This window comes from Hippocampus comes, unplaced genomic scaffold (assembly GCF_001891065.2).
Source record: "Hippocampus comes isolate QL1 unplaced genomic scaffold, H_comes_QL1_v1.1 scaffold367, whole genome shotgun sequence".
Taxonomy (NCBI): Eukaryota; Metazoa; Chordata; class Actinopteri; order Syngnathiformes; family Syngnathidae; genus Hippocampus; species Hippocampus comes.
The window spans coordinates 1,473,849-1,496,663 of NW_017805741.1; the positions used below are offsets into that span (position 1 = coordinate 1,473,849).

The 22,815-nt window shown below is 51.8% G+C and overlaps 2 protein-coding genes across 2 annotated transcripts in view; one reads left to right on the top strand and one right to left on the bottom strand.

Moving 5' to 3' along the window:
- Nucleotides 1–4,237, top strand: part of LOC109523883 (myosin-binding protein C, fast-type-like) — a 13,889-nt gene extending 9,652 nt beyond the window's left edge. The window contains exons 14-25 of the mRNA XM_019883323.1: nt 140–299; nt 772–876; nt 941–1,129; nt 1,217–1,351; nt 1,580–1,747; nt 2,090–2,178; nt 2,257–2,452; nt 2,533–2,672; nt 2,892–3,051; nt 3,169–3,305; nt 3,479–3,665; nt 4,116–4,237. Of these exons, the coding sequence (XP_019738882.1) occupies nt 140–299; nt 772–876; nt 941–1,129; nt 1,217–1,351; nt 1,580–1,747; nt 2,090–2,178; nt 2,257–2,452; nt 2,533–2,672; nt 2,892–3,051; nt 3,169–3,305; nt 3,479–3,665; nt 4,116–4,141 (1,692 nt within the window). The 3' untranslated portion in view covers nt 4,142–4,237. The remainder of the gene's footprint in view (nt 1–139; nt 300–771; nt 877–940; nt 1,130–1,216; nt 1,352–1,579; nt 1,748–2,089; nt 2,179–2,256; nt 2,453–2,532; nt 2,673–2,891; nt 3,052–3,168; nt 3,306–3,478; nt 3,666–4,115) is intronic.
- An 8,806-nt stretch (nt 4,238–13,043) lies between these two features.
- On the bottom strand, nt 13,044–21,173 carry LOC109523960 (leucine-rich repeat-containing protein 4B-like). Its single transcript, XM_019883481.1, has 3 exons — nt 20,453–21,173; nt 16,543–17,165; nt 13,044–16,456 (listed from the first exon to the last, which is right to left on the bottom strand). Exons 2-3 carry the CDS (start codon nt 16,783–16,785, stop codon nt 14,468–14,470), a joined length of 2,232 nt encoding a protein of 743 aa, XP_019739040.1. The 5' UTR covers nt 16,786–17,165; nt 20,453–21,173; the 3' UTR covers nt 13,044–14,467.
- Between the last annotated feature and the right edge of the window lie 1,642 nt (nt 21,174–22,815).

Here is a 22,815-nt window from a genome sequence, read left to right on the forward strand (position 1 = left end):
ACGGAGGCCGTTCGACTGGACGCCCGTGCACGTGGGATGTTAATGTCGAGCCCGCGGTCCAGTCGATGAAAACAAAGGCAACCGTGCCCTCGTACTTACAAGTCAATGGAATCAACATCGGCAATTTGCTGTGCGTTAGCCAATCACAGAGACGTCGGGGCGCGTGAGGGTGGAGAGCAGGAAGGACTTGAGCTGCTTCATCATCGAGGGTGCGGAGCGGGAAGATGAGGGCAACTACACCATTGTTGTGACCAACCCCGCCGGAGAAGACAAGGCCGTGCTGCATGTGAAGGTGGTCGGTACGTCAAAGCGATATTGGCTGTTGGTGGCAAAAAGCATTCACCCCACTTACTATCAAAACAACTTTTGTTGCTGTTGGAAGGCACATTTCTCAACCCGTTCAAATGTCGAAAGACTGACACAATCTCTGCCAGCAATTTGACACACTTTCCCAAATTCCCAATTTTTCTCATGTTGTTAAAATTCCACCAGTTCCCTTGAAAAATTCCCAAATTTAAGAGCCGTTCCACGAGTCTGCTGATTCGGGATGTCTTGGGAACCAAAAGACCAAAAAGTTGCCTCAAATGTTATCCACGCCCTTTTGACCAAAACCAACCAACTGGAATTGTTTTTTTAGGTCATTGAAGATATCTTGGGAAATATTTTGCACATTGCCAAAAATGCCACACACATTTTTTTTTTTGCAATCAAGTTACCAACGTCCAAACGGCAGGTGTCGAGTAGCAAACCTTGTTGGTGCTTGAATTTCAGATGTGCCCGATGCTCCTGAGCACGTCAAGTGCACATCAGTGGGAGAGGACTGCGCCACCATCACCTGGGAGCCTCCCAAATTCGACGGCGGCGCACAAATCAAGGGTAAAGGACGCGAAACACGCAGGCACGCTGCGTCTCTCGTCTCTTCACGCTGTGAATCCACCAGGCTATCTGATGGAGAGAAAGAAGAAAGGTTCATCCAGATGGACAAAGCTGAACTTCGACGTGCACGAACCAACCACGTACGAGGCCAAGAGGATGATCGAAGGCGTCGTGTACGAGATGCGCGTGTTTGCCGTCAACAGCATCGGCCTGTCCCCGCCAAGTCTCACCTCCAAGCCCTTCATGCCTATCGGTAGGCGTCACGGCCGACCCGCTTCCTTTCCTCAAAGGGCACCCCGTCCTCAGCCATTCAATGGCTCTTTTTTTCTGTGCCGCTCAGCTCCGACGAGTGCGCCGATGCGCCTGACGGTGAACGATGTGACGGACAGCACGTGCACCCTGAAGTGGCTGGCCCCGGAGAGAGTCGGAGCCGGGGGCCTGGATGGCTACGTCATTGAATACTGCAAAGACGGAGGTGCTGTCTAAGATTATGCACGACTCACAAAAACTTTGGCATATTGGGCTGTGGGCTTCGATCTAGGCTCTGCACCACTATGACGCTCTAAACTCAGCTCACGTCGAAGGTGATGGCGCCTTTGAGGTCATCCGCAAATTCCACCTGAAAACCTCGACTGATGATTTCAAAAGGAAGAGATTACGATTCAAATTCAGTTGCTTTGTTATTGCCCCCCCCCCTTTCCAGATACTGAGTGGGTGACAGCCAACACAGACCTGTGTGAAAGGCAGACCTTTGTGGTGCGTGGCCTACCTGTGGGGGAGAAGATCAACTTCAGGGTGGTGGCCGTGAACATCGCCGGGCGCAGTCCTCCCGCCGTCATGTCGCAGCCCGTCACCATCCGTGAGATCATGGGTGAGTCATCATTTGGTCCCTTCAAGATGGGAAGATACTTATGAACACAACACGGCACACTTACTAGTACTCCGCAAGGGTCGAATGACTAAAGATGATGATGAGATTCAAAGTCCAGCCCAAGTCGATGACAGAATTGGTCGTTCTTTTCAGCAGAGTCGGCGAGTTGACTTATCCATCGGTTGGACCCCAGACCACCGGGCTCTAAAAACAAATCATTGCAAAGTCTCTTTTCTTTGGATAGAGCTGGTCGGATCCATTTCGATTTGCAGTGTAATGTTGCGGTGCTTACTCGATAATCCAAGAACGGTTTCAACTTTTAAATGGCTTTACCTTCATTAGAGCATCCGAAGATCCGCCTCCCTCGGCACCTTAGGACAAAGTACATCAGGAAAGTGGGAGAAAAGATCAACCTGACCATCCCCTTCCAGGTCTGGGGAAAAAAAAAAAAAAACAACCTCTCCGATTATAAATTCCGACATCCAACATCCTCACTTCTTGTCTGATAGGGTAAACCCCGTCCTGTCGCAAGCTGGTTCAAGGACGGCGTACCCATTGACCCAAAAGTGATCAATGTCCGTACCACCAACGTGGACAGCATCTTCTTCATCCGCTCGGCAGAACGAGAGCACTCTGGAACGTATGAGCTGGTTCTAAAGATTGAGAACATGGAGGACAGGAGCAGTTTCCAACTCAGAGTTGTCGGTAAGTCCCCTCGGTCCGCGACCAGGGGTCACACCCGTACACGCGCCGATGGCATGACCGTTGCCGTGAAACCCAATCAGAAAAGCCCGCGCCGCCTCTAAACGTGAGGGTGACCGATGTGTGGGGCTTCAACGCCGCGCTGGAGTGGGCTCCCCCCACCGACGACGGCAACTGCGAGGTCAGCGGATACACCATCCAGAAGGCGGACATGAAGACGAAGGTGAGGCAAAGACGGAGGAGGAGGAGGGGAGGTGACCGAGGCGGACCACGGCATCACCAGATCACATCATATGTGAGGGAAATGTTGCCTTTCTCTAGGAATGGTTCACCGTTTACGAACACAACAAACGGACGCACTGCACCGTGTCCGACAAGGGGAGGTGACCGAGGCGGACCACGGCATCACATCATATGTGAGGGAAGTGTTGCCTTTCTCTAGGAATGGTTCACCGTCTATGAACACAACAAACGGACGCACTGCACCGTGTCCGACCTCATAATGGGCAACGAGTACATGTTCCGCGTCTACAGCGAGAATATGTGCGGCCTGAGCGAGGAGCCTCGTAACAGCAAGAACACAGCCACCATCGCCAAGACAGGTGCCAAGTACACATTTACACACAAAGATTTGTCGCCTCTGCCGCCCAATAAAAGGATACGATCACATTTGCATCCCATCTGACCTGCCCCCGCGTTGCCGCTCTTGCCCTCAAAAGGTCTGCAGCTGAAGCAAGCCCCCTACCAGGAGAAGGACATGTCCTGCGTCCCCAAGTTCACCCAGCCCCTCGTGGACAGAACTGTGGTGGCCGGGTACAGCACTGCCATCAGTTGTGCCGTCAGAGGCTTCCCGAAGGTACGGAGCACGGTTTCGGATCAGGCCGCGCCAAGTCCGAGTCGCACCTCGGCATCGCCGCCATTCCTCACTTGCAAAGCGAAGCCCCCGTCGGGAGGGTGACCTTTCGTAGAAAAGGGCAGCGGCTGCCCCGTCTGTTCTGAGACCTTTCGTACCATTGTTTCGCTCCTCAGCCCAAGATCGTGTGGATGAAGAACAAGATGATCATCGGCGACGACCCCAAGTACCTGATGCAGAACAACCAAGGCGTGGTGACCCTCAACATTCGCAAGCCGAGCACCTTTGACGGAGGCAAATACACCTGCGTGGCCATCAACGAGCTGGGCCGAGATGAGGTGGAGTGCAAGCTGAACATTCGAGGTTGGCCACCAGAACTCACTGTCCTCCCTCTTGATGCTATTAGAGATGGCGCAACAAAACACCAAAACATGCTGACACTGAGCACGCGTATGGTATGCGGGTGCTAAACTCAAACACGCTGAGGTGAAGCCACGAAGTGGGGTTTAATCCGGTTACATGCCGGCTGCAGTTACACCCCCGTCATGATTTCCGAGCATATCGATAGCGGCTCGCGTCATCTTGTTCGCTGCCAACGCTATGGCTAACGTTGCTGCAAGTACAGAACACGCAAAAGGGGCGGCCACCGAGACGCTTTGGGCCTTTGATGGCAAATGTGAGGACATTTGAAGAAGCTCGCACGCTACAAACAGGGCTGAACAATCACTCTCCTCTGTGCTTTCTAATGACCCGATCAAGTTCCCGGATTTCACTTTTGGACAAATGCCAATCAACTGTTCTGCTTCCTGACAGTTGCCGTGGATCCAAACCGGGTTTAGGAACCGAAGTGTGCGGCGCCAACTCTGGACGGCGAATGTCAGAGTTTGTCATGAAGAAAACAAGCAAATAAATCAGCGTTATTTGTGTGTGCTGGATTTTGGTTGTCCTTCATTTGCAAACATTTCTTCCGCTTCTAGTTATTTCGATTATTCTTTCTTTTTCTCCACTGAGAATGATTCTCAGCCGTACAGCAAAGTAGAGGTTTCTATTCTGAAAAGCAATTATGATCACAAAACTAGAACGATGTCAGTGTCGCGATAAAGCCCCTTTGGTGTCCACTCAATCATCATGAAAGTGCTGTCGAAGTACGAACCTCTGACGTGGACAATGATAAATCGCTTCAGTGCGACTGATGCATTGGTTTTAGCTTGTTCCTACAAAAGAAAAAAAATGATGACATTTTGGCAGGTACTATTGAATATTTTGCCCTTGGCCTGGGCACAGCACAAAAGCGGACTGAGCAACAGCGCCACCGCAAGGAGGCCTCCTGCCACTGCAAAAACGCTGCTCACACCTGTGGATCAAAAGCGCAAAAAGTGTGCACGACCTCTAATCCTGCTCCCCTTCCGCCCTCCACCGCCACCTTCAGGGTATCCACGACATCTTTGGTGGTCCAGTGTGGGAGGGTCATGTTGTGGTTCCTCCGCACAAGCGCATTAGCAGAGTCGGTTCCGCTAGTAATCACATTACACGACACGACCGGCAGAGAAAGAGGGGAAGCGCCCGTGTGGGTTGGAGGCTCATAAATGGCTGCGATTCTTTGTTTCGGGCATTCCAGATATTTTCAGAGCTGCTCGGAAGATAACAAGCGCTCATTTTGTATGTGTGAAGGAGAGCATTCAACCTGGCCTGGAATCCATCTCGCAACCGCAAGTGCTGTATGGAATAAAAAAGCTTGATTAAACGCTTAAACACTTTAATTAACTTTTTTTTTTGGGGGGGGAGTGCAGAGCGCAGAGCAATTTGAAATAGTTGCAAGTTTAACCTTGTGCTTCCTGTAACTATTGTGCTTCCAGCAGAGGGTGTTAAATATTCAACGCAGGAAGGTGGTCAGGTTCCTTAATAGGCGGCGCATGGGACTCCGTTTAATTAAAAGCTTTTCGTTGTAATTGTGACTCTCATACAATCCTATCATTAATTAGCATCGCTGAACATCTGCGAGAAATTGCAGCACTGGAGTCACCGTCCCAGCGGGGGGAAGCTGAAATCAGACAGGACATCATGTCTGGTGCTACTCATTTTGGCACTAAGAAGTAGAGAAGAAAAGGTGCTGTCAAGCGTTCCTCATTCACCAGTGGTCAACATCTTGGACAGTTTTGGCTCTCGGACTTGTGAGAATCTTCCACAATCACCTATGACACTGGAAAAGTTACAAGATTATTACGGGACTGCACAGTATTTCTCCGTGCCATAAATACGGGACAGTTTGGGGGGTTTTTTTGTCTTATGAGATGAGATTATAAGCACTTTCTCACGGCCCCTGTGGACAGTGTTAAAATGGGCCGCCGCAGTAACTGGAGCATGATGGGGAAACGGTCACATGACTTGAGACAAGGAACAGTTTGGGGATTTGCTTGGTTAAAATTGATCAAAAGCTCCTTTTGAGTTTGACATGATATTCATCAGACTGAACTTGACTTCGGTTTCAAACTTAACCGAAACACAAAAGAGGGAGCACCTTTCACAGAGTATTTCCATCTTGTCCAGACGAGAACACTTCGCGACACGTTTGTCACACGACCCACCACGCGGCAGCGCTCAAACTCCCAAACCACGATATTCTACTCGACAAATATCACCCAATTAATTAATCGTCAGTCAAAACAATCAATCTGCTTCATGGCAAAATAGTTTACTGATTACCTGAACATCGCCCGGATGACAATGACGATTGGAGGTATATCGGGTTGGAGAAAGTAGCATGCATAGTTGCCAGGCCGTCACCTTTCGCGGGCATTTCGTCCACCCTTCACTTCCGGGTCTGAGTCTCACTCGCGCGACGTGTTCCCGCGGGATCTTACCTACCGCTATGCTAAAAGTGACAGTGCTACATTAATTACACGAGGGCAGAGGGCAACACTCACGAGATAATTCAAAGTATGGTTCACATGGTTACATATTCATATACAGTGTGTGATTTTATACACACACACACACACACACACACACACACACACACACACACACACACACTGTATATATAGTATGCTTTTATTTGCAACATTCATATATTAGACAAGATTAAAATTGAACTTTAATAATGAGTCTTGTGGCGCAAAAGTTGCTAATAAATTGGTGCTACGGTCTTCTTCCAAAGAGAGCACCCAGTTTTGTCTCTGTGCTTTTATAGAAAATGGACTGGGAGAGAGAGAGAAAGACAAGAGCCACCAGGGCTGCATTTGCATGAATGCACATTATTCACTTTCTTATTTATTCCGCAAATAAATGCAGAGCAAAGCAAGCGGATTGTTCTCTTGCCACCATGACAAGAGGAGGGAAGATGTGCCTCGTCGTGATCTCCTGCGACATCAGCCTTCGCTAGCCTTGACGGCTCTCTGTCGCACGTTCTGTCACTTTTTTGAAATCCCTCTGATAAGATTTGCCGTTTCTGTGGTGCTGAGGAGGCTTCTTTTTTTCCTTCTCTGCCTTACACTTTGTCAAATGAAAAGACAACACGAGCGCACGAGTTGACGGAGGGCCGGGAGACAAATCGGCGGTGACAGGTGCGAAGCAGAGATGTTATTTTGGGTGGTAACGGCGTAAGATTTAGGGAGGTGACAGGAGAGAGATGACAATGAGCGGGTCAGAGAAGGAAGGAAGAAGAAATCGGCTCCTCGGGAGTTAGCGTGCGGCCTGGCGGGCACACGGACACAACACGCATGTCGCCAAGTGGATTGCACGCGGAGCCCGCGGCCAGCGTTTCCTTCCTTGTTGCGGCTCATTACGAGGCCTGGGCAGCGGTGAGTCGCGCTCATTAACTGGCTGGGGTCACTACCAGGCCTTCGGCTTGTTCTCCAGACTATTCAGCAGCATTACGGTTGAAGAAACTACGTACACGAGTGAGTACCCCCATGCCCACCCCGGTCATTTTTTGCCATCTTTTCGCGGGACACCAACGGAGAAATGCACCTTGAATGAGCATTTGAAGTGGGATTTGCTGCACACTTTGCCCCAACAGGGGTGCTTGGCAACTTTTACCGACTTGAACTCACCATGGAAGGGGGGAACCCCCCACAAAAAAACAAAATCAAACACTGTTGATGTAGCTTCCTTGTATTCAAGACGCGCAAACCACTTGGCCACTAAATTTAGTCAAGCGACTAATTCCCCATGACGCACTTGATGAGCTCTCGCAGCGCACTAATGTGCCCTACGGTCACATATGTGACGTCGATTCCCACCGCCGTAGGCGGAAAGGCTTTAATTGCGAACTCGTGTACCTTGGTGGGCTGCCCGAAGTCCCCCGCCCCCGTGAAGATCCCCAGGACATCATTCAATAGGCGATCGATGGCCACGGCGCACCACCCCGAGCGTCATATATAACGGCTCACGTCACACGGTCGCAGTAAGGCGCCATGGTGCTCTTTCTGACCATTTCCACATGGCAACTCCATGGGGAGTCAAAGACAGCCCCAGACGGCTGGCAGAAGTAGAATGCCGCCATCTTGGACCATTTGGACCGAGTCGAATCAGTGACGAGTCACCGCGACACAAATGATGGCCGTCTCGGTTAACAAGGAAAAAAAACAAATAAATAAATACAAATCCATTGCATCTATTACTTTAGTTTAAAACAAAACAAAATATATATTTAAAAAAAAAAAACACGACTCAACATATTAGCAGTTAAGTACCCCAATAAATACGCTTAAGTAAAATGAGTCATTTCGGCCCCCCCAGCCAACTCTTTTTGCCATGGCGTTGAGACGCACTGGCAAAGAGGGTGACACACAAAGCTGTCGTGTCTGCGAGAGATACGCCGCTGCAGTTGGGGCTCACAGTAATCCTTTGTCACATACAATGTGCAAACATAATCACGCTCACGTGGCTCTCGAGTACGGTATCATCAGCACCGCCGTCGCGTCGCATCGCATCAGGAACATGATAGCAGATAAGACGCCAAAAGCTCCATATGCCTTCAATCCTCTTAAAAGGTCCCCCTTTAGCAGTTTGGATTTTTTCAGAATCTTTGATCGCCTTTTAGGAGCTTTGCCAGATCATTTGGGTTGGAAATGAGGAGACTGCATTTTTTCCAAGCCGATTGTTGATCGTCAGGGGTGGACGTGGGGAAAACGCCGATTCCCGCGAGGCGTCCATGCGCGCGCTCCCAAGGCCAGAAAGACTCATTATGATGCACCGTGTCATCTGCTGTGGGTTTGGCCTGAGATTTACAAAGCCCGGGAGTGTTTTCCCCGACTTGGCACATATCTAAGTATGTGTTAGTATCAAAGCAGCTTTCCGGGGTGCAACGGGATGATTGAGTGCGAAGACGGCGAGCTGACATCTTGTTTCATAAGATACGATCTCCTATGTAGCGCGGCCTCGCGAGGCCAAAGCGGAAGATGGCCGACGTCCCATTTGTCCCACTCTCATCCGATGAGCGCGAGGGTGCGCATGAGTCGTCGTCAAGCAAACGAAGAAACGGGGCGCAGCGGGTCTCGGAGTTCTCGCGAGGAGAGCAAAAGACTTTCCACAAGACGATGCGGGCCTGTCCTCTCTGGTCTCATTTATTCCAAAGGTCTTTGATGGGCCTGAGGCTCTTTGGCATATTTCTCTCACTCCACAACCATCCCACCCGGCATGAAGCGTTTTCAGCTTTCGGCCCATTCCCGCGAGTTCAGAAAGAGTTGATACCCGATACCCCACCGTGAACATGCAAACGTGCCATGGCATTTGCTGTGCCTGACCGCTCACCACTGCTGTAAATAATGGACATACTGATTGGTCTTGAAGCAATCACCAGATGTGACTAACACACACACACACACACACACACACACACACACACAAACAAACAGCATGTAACAGCAGCGTTCGATACCCAGCAGTTCACTAAAGGGTCACTTACAACACAGCAGTTGCCTGTCACTCAAATAAACACGCACACACAAAGACACAGACACACACACACACACACACACACACACACACACACACTCGCATCCCAGTGGGCTCGAGTGTTTTTGCTTTGTTGGAAATTATAGCGGCGATTTTCAAGCGCGTCGCCGTGGCAACAGCTGTTTTGATACATGTCGACAGAACGTGGTGCGCCATGGAGATAAGATGTGGGCGGAGCTATGATAGCGGGATGGAGGTGTGGGGTGGGGAGCCGGAGGGGGCTTGTGGTGGGTTCCGTGTGCCCGAGTCCATCTGATGAATGGAGACGAGGGGGGGCGCTTGAGATGTCTCATCCCGATAAAAAGGAGGCCCGAAGATCTGGGATGAACCGTTATCGGTGCACTGTGAACCGATAGAGGGCGAGAGAGAGAGTGAGAGTGAGACAGGGACAGAGAGAGAGAGGGGGGGGGCAGGAGAGTGTGCTGCTATTTTCGTCTGGGCGTTGTCATGGAAACTGCAGCCTCACTCCAAATGGAGATGTCCAGAACACACGTATCGTCGGAAAAATGACGCGTAGGGCCCAGTGCGCTACTCGGACATGGACGCACAGAGCTTCCTGCCGTCCGTCGGAGACCCTACACTACGCCCCCTCGCCGACCCCCCTCCCCCTCATTAGAATCAGCAGGAGGGTGAATGTCGGGTTATGTTTTTTTGTTTTGTTTTAATGTCACCAATTTTCACACAAGCATCATCCTCATGTGCTCCTTCCTTCCCTCCGTCTCCTGCGCTCTGAAGGACGGAGGTATTCCCACATTTCTCTGTTGCTACAGCAACACCGCAGCGAGAACGGGAAGGAAGGGACGCAGGGAAGAAAGGAGCGGGGAGGGCGGGGGAGGGGGGAGTGCAGAAAGAGGCCTAAAGATAAGCGGATGTGTGAACAATGCTAATTTCTAACGTGATGGTGAACTCCCCGCTGGAGTCGCATCGCACAATGCGCAGCCTCCAAATTTGCATAATAGCCTGTGGGAATATATTAGCGTGCTCAAATAATTCTTTTCTTAGTTGAAATGTCATCAAGCACAAACCCGCGCGCGTTTGTATAAGTCCGTGCGTTTCCGTCTCATGCGTTCAACGATCACACAGCGATGTCAAAGCAGCCGTGAGACAAGAAGATGCATCTCTGTGGAAGCCAGATTGCAGCCGGGGGAAGGCCAAAGCTATTTCGCATCAATGTCATCATCCCATTCGATCAGGATGGAACACATTTGTATTATTGCTTCATATCCACACACACACACACACACACACACACACACACACACACACACACACACACACACACACACACACACACCCACACACACAGTACAAGGCCCTAGAAGAAAGCAGCGTTGCATCATGTAAAGATGCATCACTGCGCCGCAGAGGAGGCGAGCACCTTTCTCCGTCGGCGAACACGTGTTTGAGCAAAACTCGATAGATGCATATCACATCTTATATTGTGTCATTGGTGCCCGATTCTTTCATGCTGTTTGGTCCACGGAGCAGTCTGCTGCATGTCAACTGTCTCGCTTGTCCTCTCCCAGGAATCAATAACTCATCTCTCCACGTCAATATTCCTCTGGCCCATGGGACTCAAACGTCCTTCTTTAGGACAGAAGGAGAATTGGCAAGATGGCAGCGGCGGGATGGGAAGCGGCCAAAGTGGACAGTCGTCACGCTTTTCTCCCGTTTTGGGGAGCGTTTCCGCCGAGTGGGATCTTCAAGCTTGGGTCGGCGATGTCACGGCGTGTATATTTCATCAAGAACGTGCTTTGACATTTCTCACTGAATTCGCGAGAGGGCGAGCAAATGACCTCGGAGGCCAAGCTCTGATAAGCCACCCAAAAACCCCGCCCGCGCACTCCTCGGCTACGCGGGGGCTACGTAAGCGTTCTGACATCGTGCGCAGCGCCGACAAAAGCCAAAAGCATCGACGGTCTCCAGAGTAAAGGCATCGCCTCCCAACAGACGTTACGGTCAATCAAAAATCAATTAAGTATCAGCTAATAATGGCATCCGCGCCGAGCCCCGCGTGTGCTCTTGCGTGTGTGGGCGCGTATCCGCCGGGGAACATTTTGCGACACACTGTACATTCCTGCAGTAATTACTCCGAGGCGTCTGCTCCGCCGTGTTTGCGGCAAACGACATTATGCATCGGACACTCCCGCTGTCATTCCGTCACGTAGACTACAGAGGATGAAGGCATTCTAGGACAAGTGCTACTCGACGTACAGGAATATATGCAACGGCAGGAAAAAACAAAAACTCTTTCACTGGACGTCCGTCAGAAAGCACATTTTCCTCGTTTAGATGACAGCCATTCAGTTCTGTGTGTTTTTTTTTTTTTTTTTTAAGTGACACGAGCAAAGTCGCGTGGTCATCACGCAGCACAAGCGTGACCTTTCCGCACACATCAGCGACATTTGTGCGCTTGCACAAACACGCAGCTTTTTTTTTTTCCCGCTCTCCCTCGCTCTGTAGGTGACATGCCTTGTTGGTCAGGCTGATTGTTTGTGGCGAGAAACCCTCCAGGCTAGTGAAATCTTGTGTCACATATTGACTAAATAGTGACGCCTGTTCACTCGAGCGACGTGGCCACTGGACGGAACTCTGCGGCCGCTCGTCAGGTCGAGACATTTTATGACACGCGCGCAAAAAAAAAAAAACGGGCAGTTCTCTGGGATCTTTCTCACATGATGAAACACAATGGCTCACCTTTCAGGTTGCGAAAAGGACCGTCCATTGGCGATCTCGTTATTCCAGCAGTCAACGACAGTCCACATCATGACGGATGTCTTGGGGTAATCCACAAGTCGAGGAGTCGTCCACCTGCAGCCGTCGTCTACAGTGAGGTACAATTTTCTTCAATGTTACAGTCTCAACGTTGGATTTCCATTTCACAGAGCTCGCACGATTGGCACAAGCAGCTTAACGTATTGATTTCATTACGGTAAGAGGGCCTTGAAAAAAAATTATATTGTAGTATTGTGGGGGGGGGGGCAAAAATAAATGGCAATTACATTCCCCCCCCGCCCCAAAAAAAATTAAATTATATTTCAAAAAAGGTGGGCTCCGTGACGATCGCGCACGCTCACACACAAGACGTTCTCTCGTACGCTCTTTGAAATGTGAGCAAGCGGACGCCAAACGGATCCCATCAAGGGAGAGGCCAAATGCTACGTCTTTAGCCTTCGTTTATAGTCCGAGTGGGTCCAGCTCGGTTTGCTCGACGCCTCCGTCGGGGCGACGCTCACGTTTACTGCGATATACATCGCCGTTTGAATGGGATGCGCGAAAAAACAAAACCAAAAAAAAAAACAGCCGGTCGGAGTACCAGGCCGGCCGCTTGCGAGACAACCTAACTCACTTGATCGATCGCTCCACTTGTGAGATTACACTGCGGGGCAAAGCAGATTCACTGTTAAGCATTGAGGAGGAAGAGCTGCCGTTTGTCGGGCAAAGGAGACGTCGCTTTCGGAACAGACGACAGAGTGAGACGCCAGTCTCATATTGTTACCTGCACTCTGACTAGTTGTCGGTGTTCTGTCATCAATCCGGACCTGCGAGTGAGGAAAGAAAAAAACAAAACAAAACGACACCAAACGCTGCTGGATTGATATTCCTCAATATGAATCTGAATAACATCGCGTTCCGACTGGCGGGGGGAGAATTTCGACTTGACTCGCCCTCCTCCCGACGGCGCCGCTCGGAAAGTGGGCGCCGAGGAGAATCGAACGCGGGTCTCTGGCCGCTGCGGGTCGAGCAGAGAATTCCTCACGCTTGGTGCCACCCTGAGCCGCCTCGGACCAATATATGAGTCGTTTATTTCACACATCATGATACATGGCTAGACAACTGTACACATTATATCAAACTAACAAAAATAAAGGAGTACATCGTTGAAACGCGAGAAGCGCAAATGGCATCCAACAGATATGAAAGTTGCACTGTAAAAATGCAGTTCTTACAATTGTCGTACAACCGGACAGCGTTATTGTTGAGATACTGTACATTTCCATTCCTTGCGGGATCCCTTCGGGGAACGCGGCTGCAGAGAGATGTGGAAACGTCAGTGACGGCGGCGTTTATGGCATGACGACAGTCACCGCGAGCGAGGAGCTCGTATCAATGTCCCGGCTACGCAGTCTGCTTGAAATCACACACACACCCACACACACACCCACACACACACACACACACATACTCACCTTCGCATGTCCAAGTCAACCCTCGACCTTCGCCGCACACGGCAAGCACGCTCCCCGTTTGCAAAACGTTAGTCGGAACATCGTCAGAGTGGACAGCATTCCAATACCGAGTCGCCGGCCGTTACAAGAACACATGATACACCCTCGGAACACAAAAGAATTTGTCATGAGTACTAGCGAAGCAACAGACAGAAGTTGGTCAAACGGAGATCTGCGTTCACTCGACGACAACCTAAATAGCCTCGAAGCCAATTGAAAGATTCACAATGAGTGTTGCAATTGAGCCCTTATGTTCTCTGAGAAGTCGCCCAACTGAAAACGCCGACCACAACCAAGGCTCCGCCCCCTCCTCGTCATTCGCATAGAAACAAACTGGAGCGGAGCCTGCGCCCAGCCCAAAATATCTCTGCGTCCCAACTTTGCAATGAGACACATTTCAATGAAAATAGATTGATAGATTTTGTGGATTTTTCACAGTAGTTTGTACTGCACTGTACCTTTCTGTCCATCTATTTCTGCCTACGTTATCGTCACCTCCAATCGAGTCACTTCACAGCAAGTGTGGCGTCTCTTTGAGAAAGAAAAAAGGTCTCTCCCATTTCATAGCTCTGCCATCCTCTCCAGCGGGGGTCACGACGTACGAGTCTGCACGTCCTCCGTCGCTCCGGGCCAACGGCGATTTCGGGGCCGAAGACTCCCAAAGACGTTGTTGTCGTCGTTCTCGTGGTTGGCATTTTGTTTTTATTTTGTCCGCCCATTGGCAACGCAGTTTGGAGAAAACGCAAAAAAAAACCTTCGCTTTGGCACAGATTTACATCGTAGCAACGTCCGTTCCTCGATCTCCTCGGCCGAGAGCGTGACGACAAACGCTTAAGTGGGCCCGCCGCGGTCATCCTCGGCTCAGTACGCCATCGCGGACGAGTCTTTGCGTTTGTGCGTCGTCGTCGCCGTGTCCCATCCGTCTCCGTCTCCTGGCGTCAAGTCAGTCAACCCCCCTCCGTCCCGGCGGCGGCGCTTTTAGATCTGAGTCTCCTGGACGTTTTCCTTTGAGCTCCCCTTGAAGAGAAGCGGCTCCATTTGGGGGTTCTGGTTCTGGCCCATGAAACCTTTAATCGAGCCGTGTAGGCCCATCGCGGGCATGGGGAGCGACATGGGCAGCGGCGGCGACATGGAACTCGGGGCGGCGTTGCTGCCGTTTCCCGAGGAGACCAGCAAATTGGACGTGGAAATGGGGACGGGCGTACAGGAGATGGGGATCTCCTGGCCTTGCTGGTTCTTGTGCAGTCCGCCCGATGCCATTCCGTCGGGCCCGATACTCAGACCCATCACGTTGTTGTTGAAATGATGGGCCTTGTAGTAGTGGTTCAGCGTGTCGGAACGGCCGATGTTGGGGAGGCTCACTATTTCGGGACGGTGCATCCGCAGGGTTCCTTCTCCGCCGCCGCCGCCGGCGTTGACGGCGGACCCGCCGGAGATGCCGCTTCCCGCGCCGGCGCCGATCTCGTCCTCCACGTTGACGATTTCGATGGCTCTGGCCGGGCCGTGGTGCTTGTGCAGCTGGTGTTGCTTGCGGAGCTTATAGAAGACCACCAGCATGACGGCCGCCATAAAAGTAATGGCCACGAAGCAGCCGATGATGATCTTGGTGGTTTTCATGACGTCGTCCAGGCCGGGAATGTTGGTGACGTCGATGACGGAGACGGTGGCCGCGTTTTCCGTGGCCCTGTTGGCCCGCGGGGACAGCGAGGAAAGCGAAGAGAGAGACGGGGCGACGGTGAAGCCGTCCGAGACCCCCCTTTCGACGGTGGGATTGGGGAAATCGATGAAGGTCTCGTTGATGTACTGTCTGGCCGAGTTCTTGTCGTCCCCTCCCCCCACCGTCTCCACCGTCTCCACGGTGACGGTGGTGAAGTAGCTGTAGCTGTTGCTGGGGTCCGAGGCGGACACGTTGAGCACCGCCGTGGCGGTGGTGTTGCCGGCCGAGTTGGTCACCATGCAGGTGTACTGTCCGGTGTCCTGCACGGTCACGTTGGTGAAGTTGAGCGTTCCGTCGTGGAGCACCGAGATGCGGACGCGGTACGAGCCGTGGGTCATCAGCGTGCCGTTTGGGGTGAACCAGTTGACGGAGGTCATGGAGGTTCCCGTGCGGCATTTGAGCTCGGCGGCCATGCCCTCGGTGACGTTGAGGTCGGTGGGCGGCTCCACGATGACCGGGGCGTAGCAGGTGAAGTGGCTCTGATCCAGTTCGCCGATGTACTTGCCCTTCAGACCCGGCGGCGCGTGGCATCGGGCGCAACACGTGGTGTTGCTCGGAACCGTCTCTTTCAGCCACCAGCTGAGCCACAGGACGTCGCAGTTGCACACCCAGGGGTTGTGATTGAGGTGCACCCTTTCCAGCTGGTGCAAAGGCGTGAAGAGGTCATGAGGCAGCGAATGGAGCGAGTTGTGTGACAGGTTGAGCTCCTCCAAGATCTTGAGGTCGTCAAAAGCGTTGCGTTCGATGACCGAGACCTTGGAGTGCATGAGCCACAGCTTGCGAAGCGACACCAGGCCCTGGAAGGACCCCGGCCGGACTATTCCCAGCTGGTTGCCCGACAGCTCCAGCTCCTCCAGTCGGACGAGCGGGGTGAGGTTGGGGATGTCCTTGAGGCCGCACATGCCCAGATTCAAGAAACGCAAGTTGATCAGGCCCTCGAAGGCGGCCTCCGAGATGAAATCCAGTTTCCTGAGCTCCCCGAGATCGAGACGGCGCAAAGAGGGAACGCGGTGGAAGGCGAACGCCGGCAGCGTCTCGATGGGGTTGTTCCGCAGCCAGAGTTCCCTTAGCTTGCTGAGGTACTCGAAGGCCTGCGACGGGACCACGGTGAGATGGTTGTCAAAAAGCTCCAGCGTGTTGAGGTTGGGCAGCCCGTTGAAGGCGCCCACCTCGATCTGCCGGATGTGGTTCTTGGAGAGCTGGAGGATCTCCAGGTGCCGCAGGTGTTTAAAGGTGTCCGACTTGATCACCTGGTGCGGAAACAGAAACAGGGAGGTGGGTTGGCGCCACCTCCTCTCAGACCACGTGACCCCGCGTGACCCCGGCCGGCGCTCACCTGAATGGCGTTCTCTTGGAGATTGAGGTATCGCGTGTTGTCGGAAATGCTCTCCGGCACCTGATCGAGAGTCTTCCTGGTGCAGATGACGCGGCTCGCCTGATTGGAGCAGCTGCAGGGCGCGGGGCAGGCGGGAGCCGCCCCCGTCGGCCGAGGTCCATGGTTGTGGACCCACAACAGAAGGTGGACCAGCCACAGGAGGGGGGAAGGGCTGCGCTGGCTGCTCACCATGACGGCACGCATGGCAACTCAGTCATGACCCACCCCGACTGCCGTCTGACGTTCCAAATCGCCTCCGAACGGGGGACCTTAAGTGCTTATTTTTATGTTCATGTTTGATGTTCTGATGCTGTTTTTCTCCTTCAAGATGGCTTCATAATTCAGAAAGACGGCTCTGATCTGATATTAAAGACTCGCTCAATCACTCTCTCTCAGTAGATCCTTATTTCACTTTGCTCATGCTTCGCTGTGACTACCAAGTACCGTGCTCTTCATTGCATGTCAGTTGAACAAAGCGCGTCCCTTCTTTTTGTTCCCATGACAATTATTAGTCTAAAATGATGTTTGGGAGGGATTTTGCTCCGGAAAGCGTCTCCTCTGCAGAGGATGTTTGTTTCTTCTCACTGTGGAAGGAGGGGCCGGGGGGGGGTTAGAAGAGAGAAAAGGAGAAAAAGAAAGAAAGGAGGTCAAGTCATGCACAGTGCGGTAGCTTGGAGATATTAGCCTAACACATTCATGCGAGGATGCCCGGGATGGAATTGAATTATGAAAATATGACAACGTCCCGGTACTGGAGACAAGGTCGTGAAGAAGGGTGAAAAGAGTGGCCTGGAAGCGGCCATATTCTTGACGCTGAACTTAACGACTCAATGGGCATCTGAAATGTCGCCCCGCAAACAAAAAAAAAAAAACTGCTCGGTGGCCAGCAGCAGAAAAGCAGAAATATGCGGTCAACCTGAATGGAGACATACTGGCTGAAAGATGACTTTGAAATTCGGAGGACCCGCACGACACTTGAGGTTGATTCTTGCGATCCAGCAGAAAGCAAGAACACAACATCGTTCGGAATTTAATAAATGTGAGGACCGGCGATTCAATTCCGAGGATTGTTCGAGCGCGCCGCTTAACAGCCCAGTTCGGCCCCGCGCCGGAGCCGCCCGACCGACCAAACGAGACATTGAGAGCCACGCCGATATATGCTGGCGTAGCAAAAGCGTGCCCTTGGTCGAGAGGCCGCCGCGCGCTTTTTGGGAAGCAGAAATGCCCGCAAGCATCAGCAGACTCACTAAATTTAGCACGGCTCGGCCGATAAGAGCGAAAAGCGTTTTCGAGACCTTCCGACTCCACCACGGCTGCCCTCTTAGAAGCCGGCCGCGTCCGAGACACGCGCTTGACTCTGGAACCAACGAGGCTTTTTCACACGCTCCGATGGCGGCGCTCTGCGTCTCCTTCTGCTATATGCGGCGACGACGACGACGACGACGCATGGGCTCCTAGAAACACGGTTGCCGTGGCAACCTGCTCACTCACCATTTCGTGTTTTTACTGTCCGGCGCCCCATTCTACATTCTTCCGATGAGCGTTTGCCGCGCAAAACGCACGACGGGCACCGCTGCCCTCAAACGTCAGGCGTGATCGATGGATTTCTTCCTACGTTATGTCCACCTTTGGGTGGGAGGTTTGCAGGGACAAGAGAGCAAATTGAATGCAATTTAGAATGCTCCGGAGCATAATACCTGACAAGGTCAACATCGGTCATCGTTGGGGAGACATCGCTGAGAACTGTTATCATGGCTATGAAGGAAATTCATGAGGGAGCGTGTTTTGCTTCAAATAAACTTTTCTGCACATGCCACAGACTTGGTCACCCTCAGCCTCATAGAAGGCGCACGTCGTATGTATTTACAGCCGAGCCAGCGCATTGGGGGGAGGATTCCAACCGCCATGTTGGCTGATGACTTTGATCCAACAAGGGCTAAAAACGACCCATGGAGGAGTTCAAGCGACCAAGAAAGCGTTTACTGCGTGAGGGAAAAACGAAGCAAAACACGTGTATGATTGACTTATTTGTTTCTTTATCTAAAGCCGACATTTCAGCTGGAACGACTTTCCAACAACTACGGCAACAAAGCTCGCGAGTTGTTTTCTCCGTGACAGTTTGTCGTTCGCCAAAACGTCAAATGTTTTGTTGAATTGCCCAATTTGGAATTTGATCGCAATTTGGAGTTCAGCCACCTTTTTTTTTTGGAGGGGGGGCGGGCGGATACAGTGCAGGTTTGTAAGATTGTTACAGTCAAGCTCCAACGTCAGTGGCTTGGCTGTAAAGAAAATGGCGACCGGGTTTACATCTTCAGCTGAATCTGCTGGCTCAAAATAATTCACTCCACTTTGGTTAAAAGTCATCCAATTGATGAGAAAAACAAGCAAGCAGTTTTGTGTGTGTTTTAGGGTTCAAAGTCCCCCCTCCTCCCTTTAATCCATGAAAGGTAAACTGGTCAAAATGAGTGTTTGTCTTATTCCTAACTGGACTGCACTAGCATCCACGCACAAGTGGTCTTGAAGCAGCTGTGGTAGGCGAGGGGGGGTGGGGGAGGGGGGGCTTCTTTGCACAGCCTTGGGGGAGCAAAAACACATTCTTGGCATGTTAAGGACCACACAAGGTAACAAACCTTTCACTGTGTGGGGAGCGAGAGAGACCTTGACACTGAAAGCCTGTTGCCTTGAAACGCCATCCTCAATCTCTCCGCCATATGAGGCGACTTAGATCTCATGAGATGCGCTTCGGCTCATACAAAATTACACGGACTCTTTTTTTTTTGGGGGGGGGGAATGACGGTCGAATCAAGACATCGTTGTATGCCTGCATTGAATTTATTCCTCCTCTCCCCCTGAAGGAAATTCTCCAAGGTGTATTTCCTCGTTCGTGCTGCTGTTGTTTTTCTTTTTTTAATCTTTGCTGCTCTTTGGTGTTGAGAGCGGATTGCAACAATGTCGCTATTGATTATTCGATCGGGCCTGAGAGAGCGCTCAGTCGTGAAAAGACAAATTAGCTGCAAGCTGCTGACCAATTGCTACAAAGCAATCACACGGCGATCGCACCGCGAGACTTTTCCACAACACGGTCGTTAAGGTTTATGAAGAGGCAGTTGGGTTTTTTTGTTTTCTTTTCGGTGTGGGGTGGGGGGGGGGGTCAAAAAGAAGGGTCTATCTGGCGCTGGGTTGTTGAGTCCACGCATTCAAGGCCCGATGAGATGATGGTGTGCATGAAGACAAAGCGGCACAGGTGCAGCGGGGCCAACATCATCGACTGTAACTATGACAACACTCGATTGATTCGGATGGGGCGACCGGGGTGGGCACAAATGCCGCATCAAATGATGAGAAAATGTTGCATTTGAAATCATAACAATCATTTTTAAAAATAATCCTCGTTGGAGTGGATTTAGTGAGCTGAGCGAGGAGCAGCCTTCAACCTGTGCCACAAGCCAACAGAATGGCCTTATTCATCCATGCAGCTGCGCACTTTGCTCTGGAACGCAATTGAAATTCCGAAAAGGCCGAATTCTGCACACGCTGCATTACAAAATGGCTTGCACCCTTTCGCGCTTAATGACAACTGCACCCACAACCCCCCGCCGCCGCGCCCCCCCCCAGCCCCTCTGCCGTTTCTCGAAAGGCAACGAAATGTGCTTTTGATTGAACGTCAGGTTTGCGCGCCCGTGTCCTTTTGCGCCGAGGAAATATTCATTCCGTCTCAATCGTCACGCATCCTTGCAGCCTGTGCACAATTTGCCACCCGACAATCTTGTGCGGATGTCAGCGGGCGCATCGCGGAATCAAATCGCGGCGCCGGCCATTTCATTTCATGCTTTCCCTTCGAAGGTTCACACCTGCACGGGCGCGCGCTTACCTCGGCGTCGCGGAGTCTAACGTCGATGTTTTTCCCTTCAACATCCTCATCACCGCTCGCCCGTCTGTCTTTTGCCACCCCGCCGCCCCCCCCCCTCACCCTCCACCCCTTCCGCCAAAATGGATTGGCTTGTCTCCCGGGCTGAGAGCTGCCCTCTTCTTGTTCGCCTCGTCGGCTATTCCGCAGCGCCAACGCAGCGGCGGTGGCGGCGGCGGGCGGCGGAGCTGCTGCTGCTGATGATGAACACAATCCACGGCGTCACGGATGGAACGAGGCGGCATGAAAACATGAAAAGGGAGCGAGGAAATTCACTTGGAAGGCCACCGGGAGACGACGATGCGAAGTAGGATCACGTCGAAGGGGACGAGGATGCATGCGAGCGTCTGTTCATCCTTGGAGAAGGCGCGCGCGCAGGCTGCGCGCAAGTACAACCCCCCCGCCCCTCCCCCCTCGCTGCTCTTTACGCACATTTCGCACGTCCCCCTCTCTGAATGCCACTAAGAGCAGCCAAGATGCGCCTCTCGTGGCTACACCTGCAGTCGCGGAGCCGTTCAAGCACCCGATGCTGTAAAAGAGCAGGAGGCTGACTCCTATCTTGGAGTCATGAGTCACCATGGAACACTCGAGGACAAGTTCAGGCTTTGCAGTCAGCAAATCGACAAGACTTTCCTGGAGTGACTTGATTGATGACTTGCTAAACCCACACAATAACCCCACTGACCACTTGATTTTTGCCCTGGTTGGTGGGCTCCAAAGGTCTTCGGTCGACTCGCCCCGCCTCTGGTGATATTTTATGAGCTCCATTAATTTGACTTCCGTCCCTTTTGGGAACAACGTCCTTTTTATTTTTACTTGGACTTCAGCAAGGTGGCTTTCATGAAAGAAAACTCACACACAGTGCCTAGCTGGCAATCATAATCAGGCAGGAACAAGTCGAAATTGAAAAACAAAAGGGGTTTGCCGAGCTGAATTTACGCGCTGGGGCCATTTTGGTCTGCTTTTGCGCACTTTCATAGTCGACTTCGACCTTACGTGCAGCTTGGCCATTTAACAGCCAGTCAGAGTGAGCTGTTGGCACCGACAGCCGATGCCATTTTGCGCCCTGCAGTCAAGGGCTCCTTCTTTCAGATCATACCTAAAAAGTACCCCGAGACAAGATTCTCTTCATTCTTCACAATTCTGAACGTTGTTTTTGGGAGCTGTGAGACCGTGACTGCAGAGAAGTAATGACTTCTCAACCATGGCTTGCTCTCAGCAATGATGAGAAAGTCATTGACGGTGACCGTCGGAGAAGAACTGGATGTGCCTCCCGACTTGCCGAAGACAAGAAGAAAAGGGGTCAACGAGCTTGCCAAGATTACAGAGGTCGCCGGAATTTCTGGCGGGTCCGGACCGTTTGCTCTAATCTCTTCTCCAAAACGTCAAAGCAAAGGGCTAAGGTGGTCTTACCCTTCAAAGCAAAACATCCCAGTCAAAAACGCACATGGGAGCTTTTGTCATGGGCCCAGCTTGAACCTGTTTGCCACCAACATAACGCTGCTTATCACCAAACGAAAAGCATACGGAATGTTTTGGGGTTTGTTGTGTGTGTGTGTGTGTGTGTGTGGTGGGGGTCTGCTGGAACTGGAGCCTGAGTCAAGGTGGAGGGGCAATTATGAGCAGTTTGAAAAAAAGTCAGCAGTGTTAGTACAAAGCCTTGAGGCTTTGGCTCCAAAGCCAAAACAGAAATGTCAGGAGAAGCCTGCAAAAACTGCAGCCATTTTGCTGTGCCATACCTCCCCCCCAATATATTTGTAATGGCATAGAAATGATTTTGTCCTCTTTTTCTGACCGATCCCTTTGAAAAACGAGATCCCTGTGATGCTATGAAAGCTCTCTGCCAGCCATGGCTTGTCCTGCAAGCCTATTCCAACAGCTGAGGATTATTTTGGGGTTCGATAGAGGCACGTGAAATGACGCACATTGGTGCTTTGCACAAAAGTGTGCTCCAGAGATGTCTCTTGCGCAGACACCGCATCAAGCGTTGCACGGGTGCGTTGAGTTGGCCAACGGCACATTTGGAGCGTCCCCTCTTATCAGTTGCTGCGCTGTGCTGCCCTCCTCCAAGTGAGCGCGTCTTCGCTCTGTCCCGGCCCGCACTAAAAGCTCAGAGAAGGCAGAAGGCCGGTTATGCTTCCGAAAGACCCCCCCCAAGATATGACAGCCCCCCCACCCTGCTTCCTCCTCGTCCCCTCCCTTTTGCACCTCCCTGCGAATGCCGTAGTGAGCATTGTTCAAGAGCGATGCCTTTTTTTTTTTTTTTTGCTGAAAGCCTGCACAGCAATGAGGTCTCTGTGCCTTTTCGCCCCCCCCACTCCCTCCCG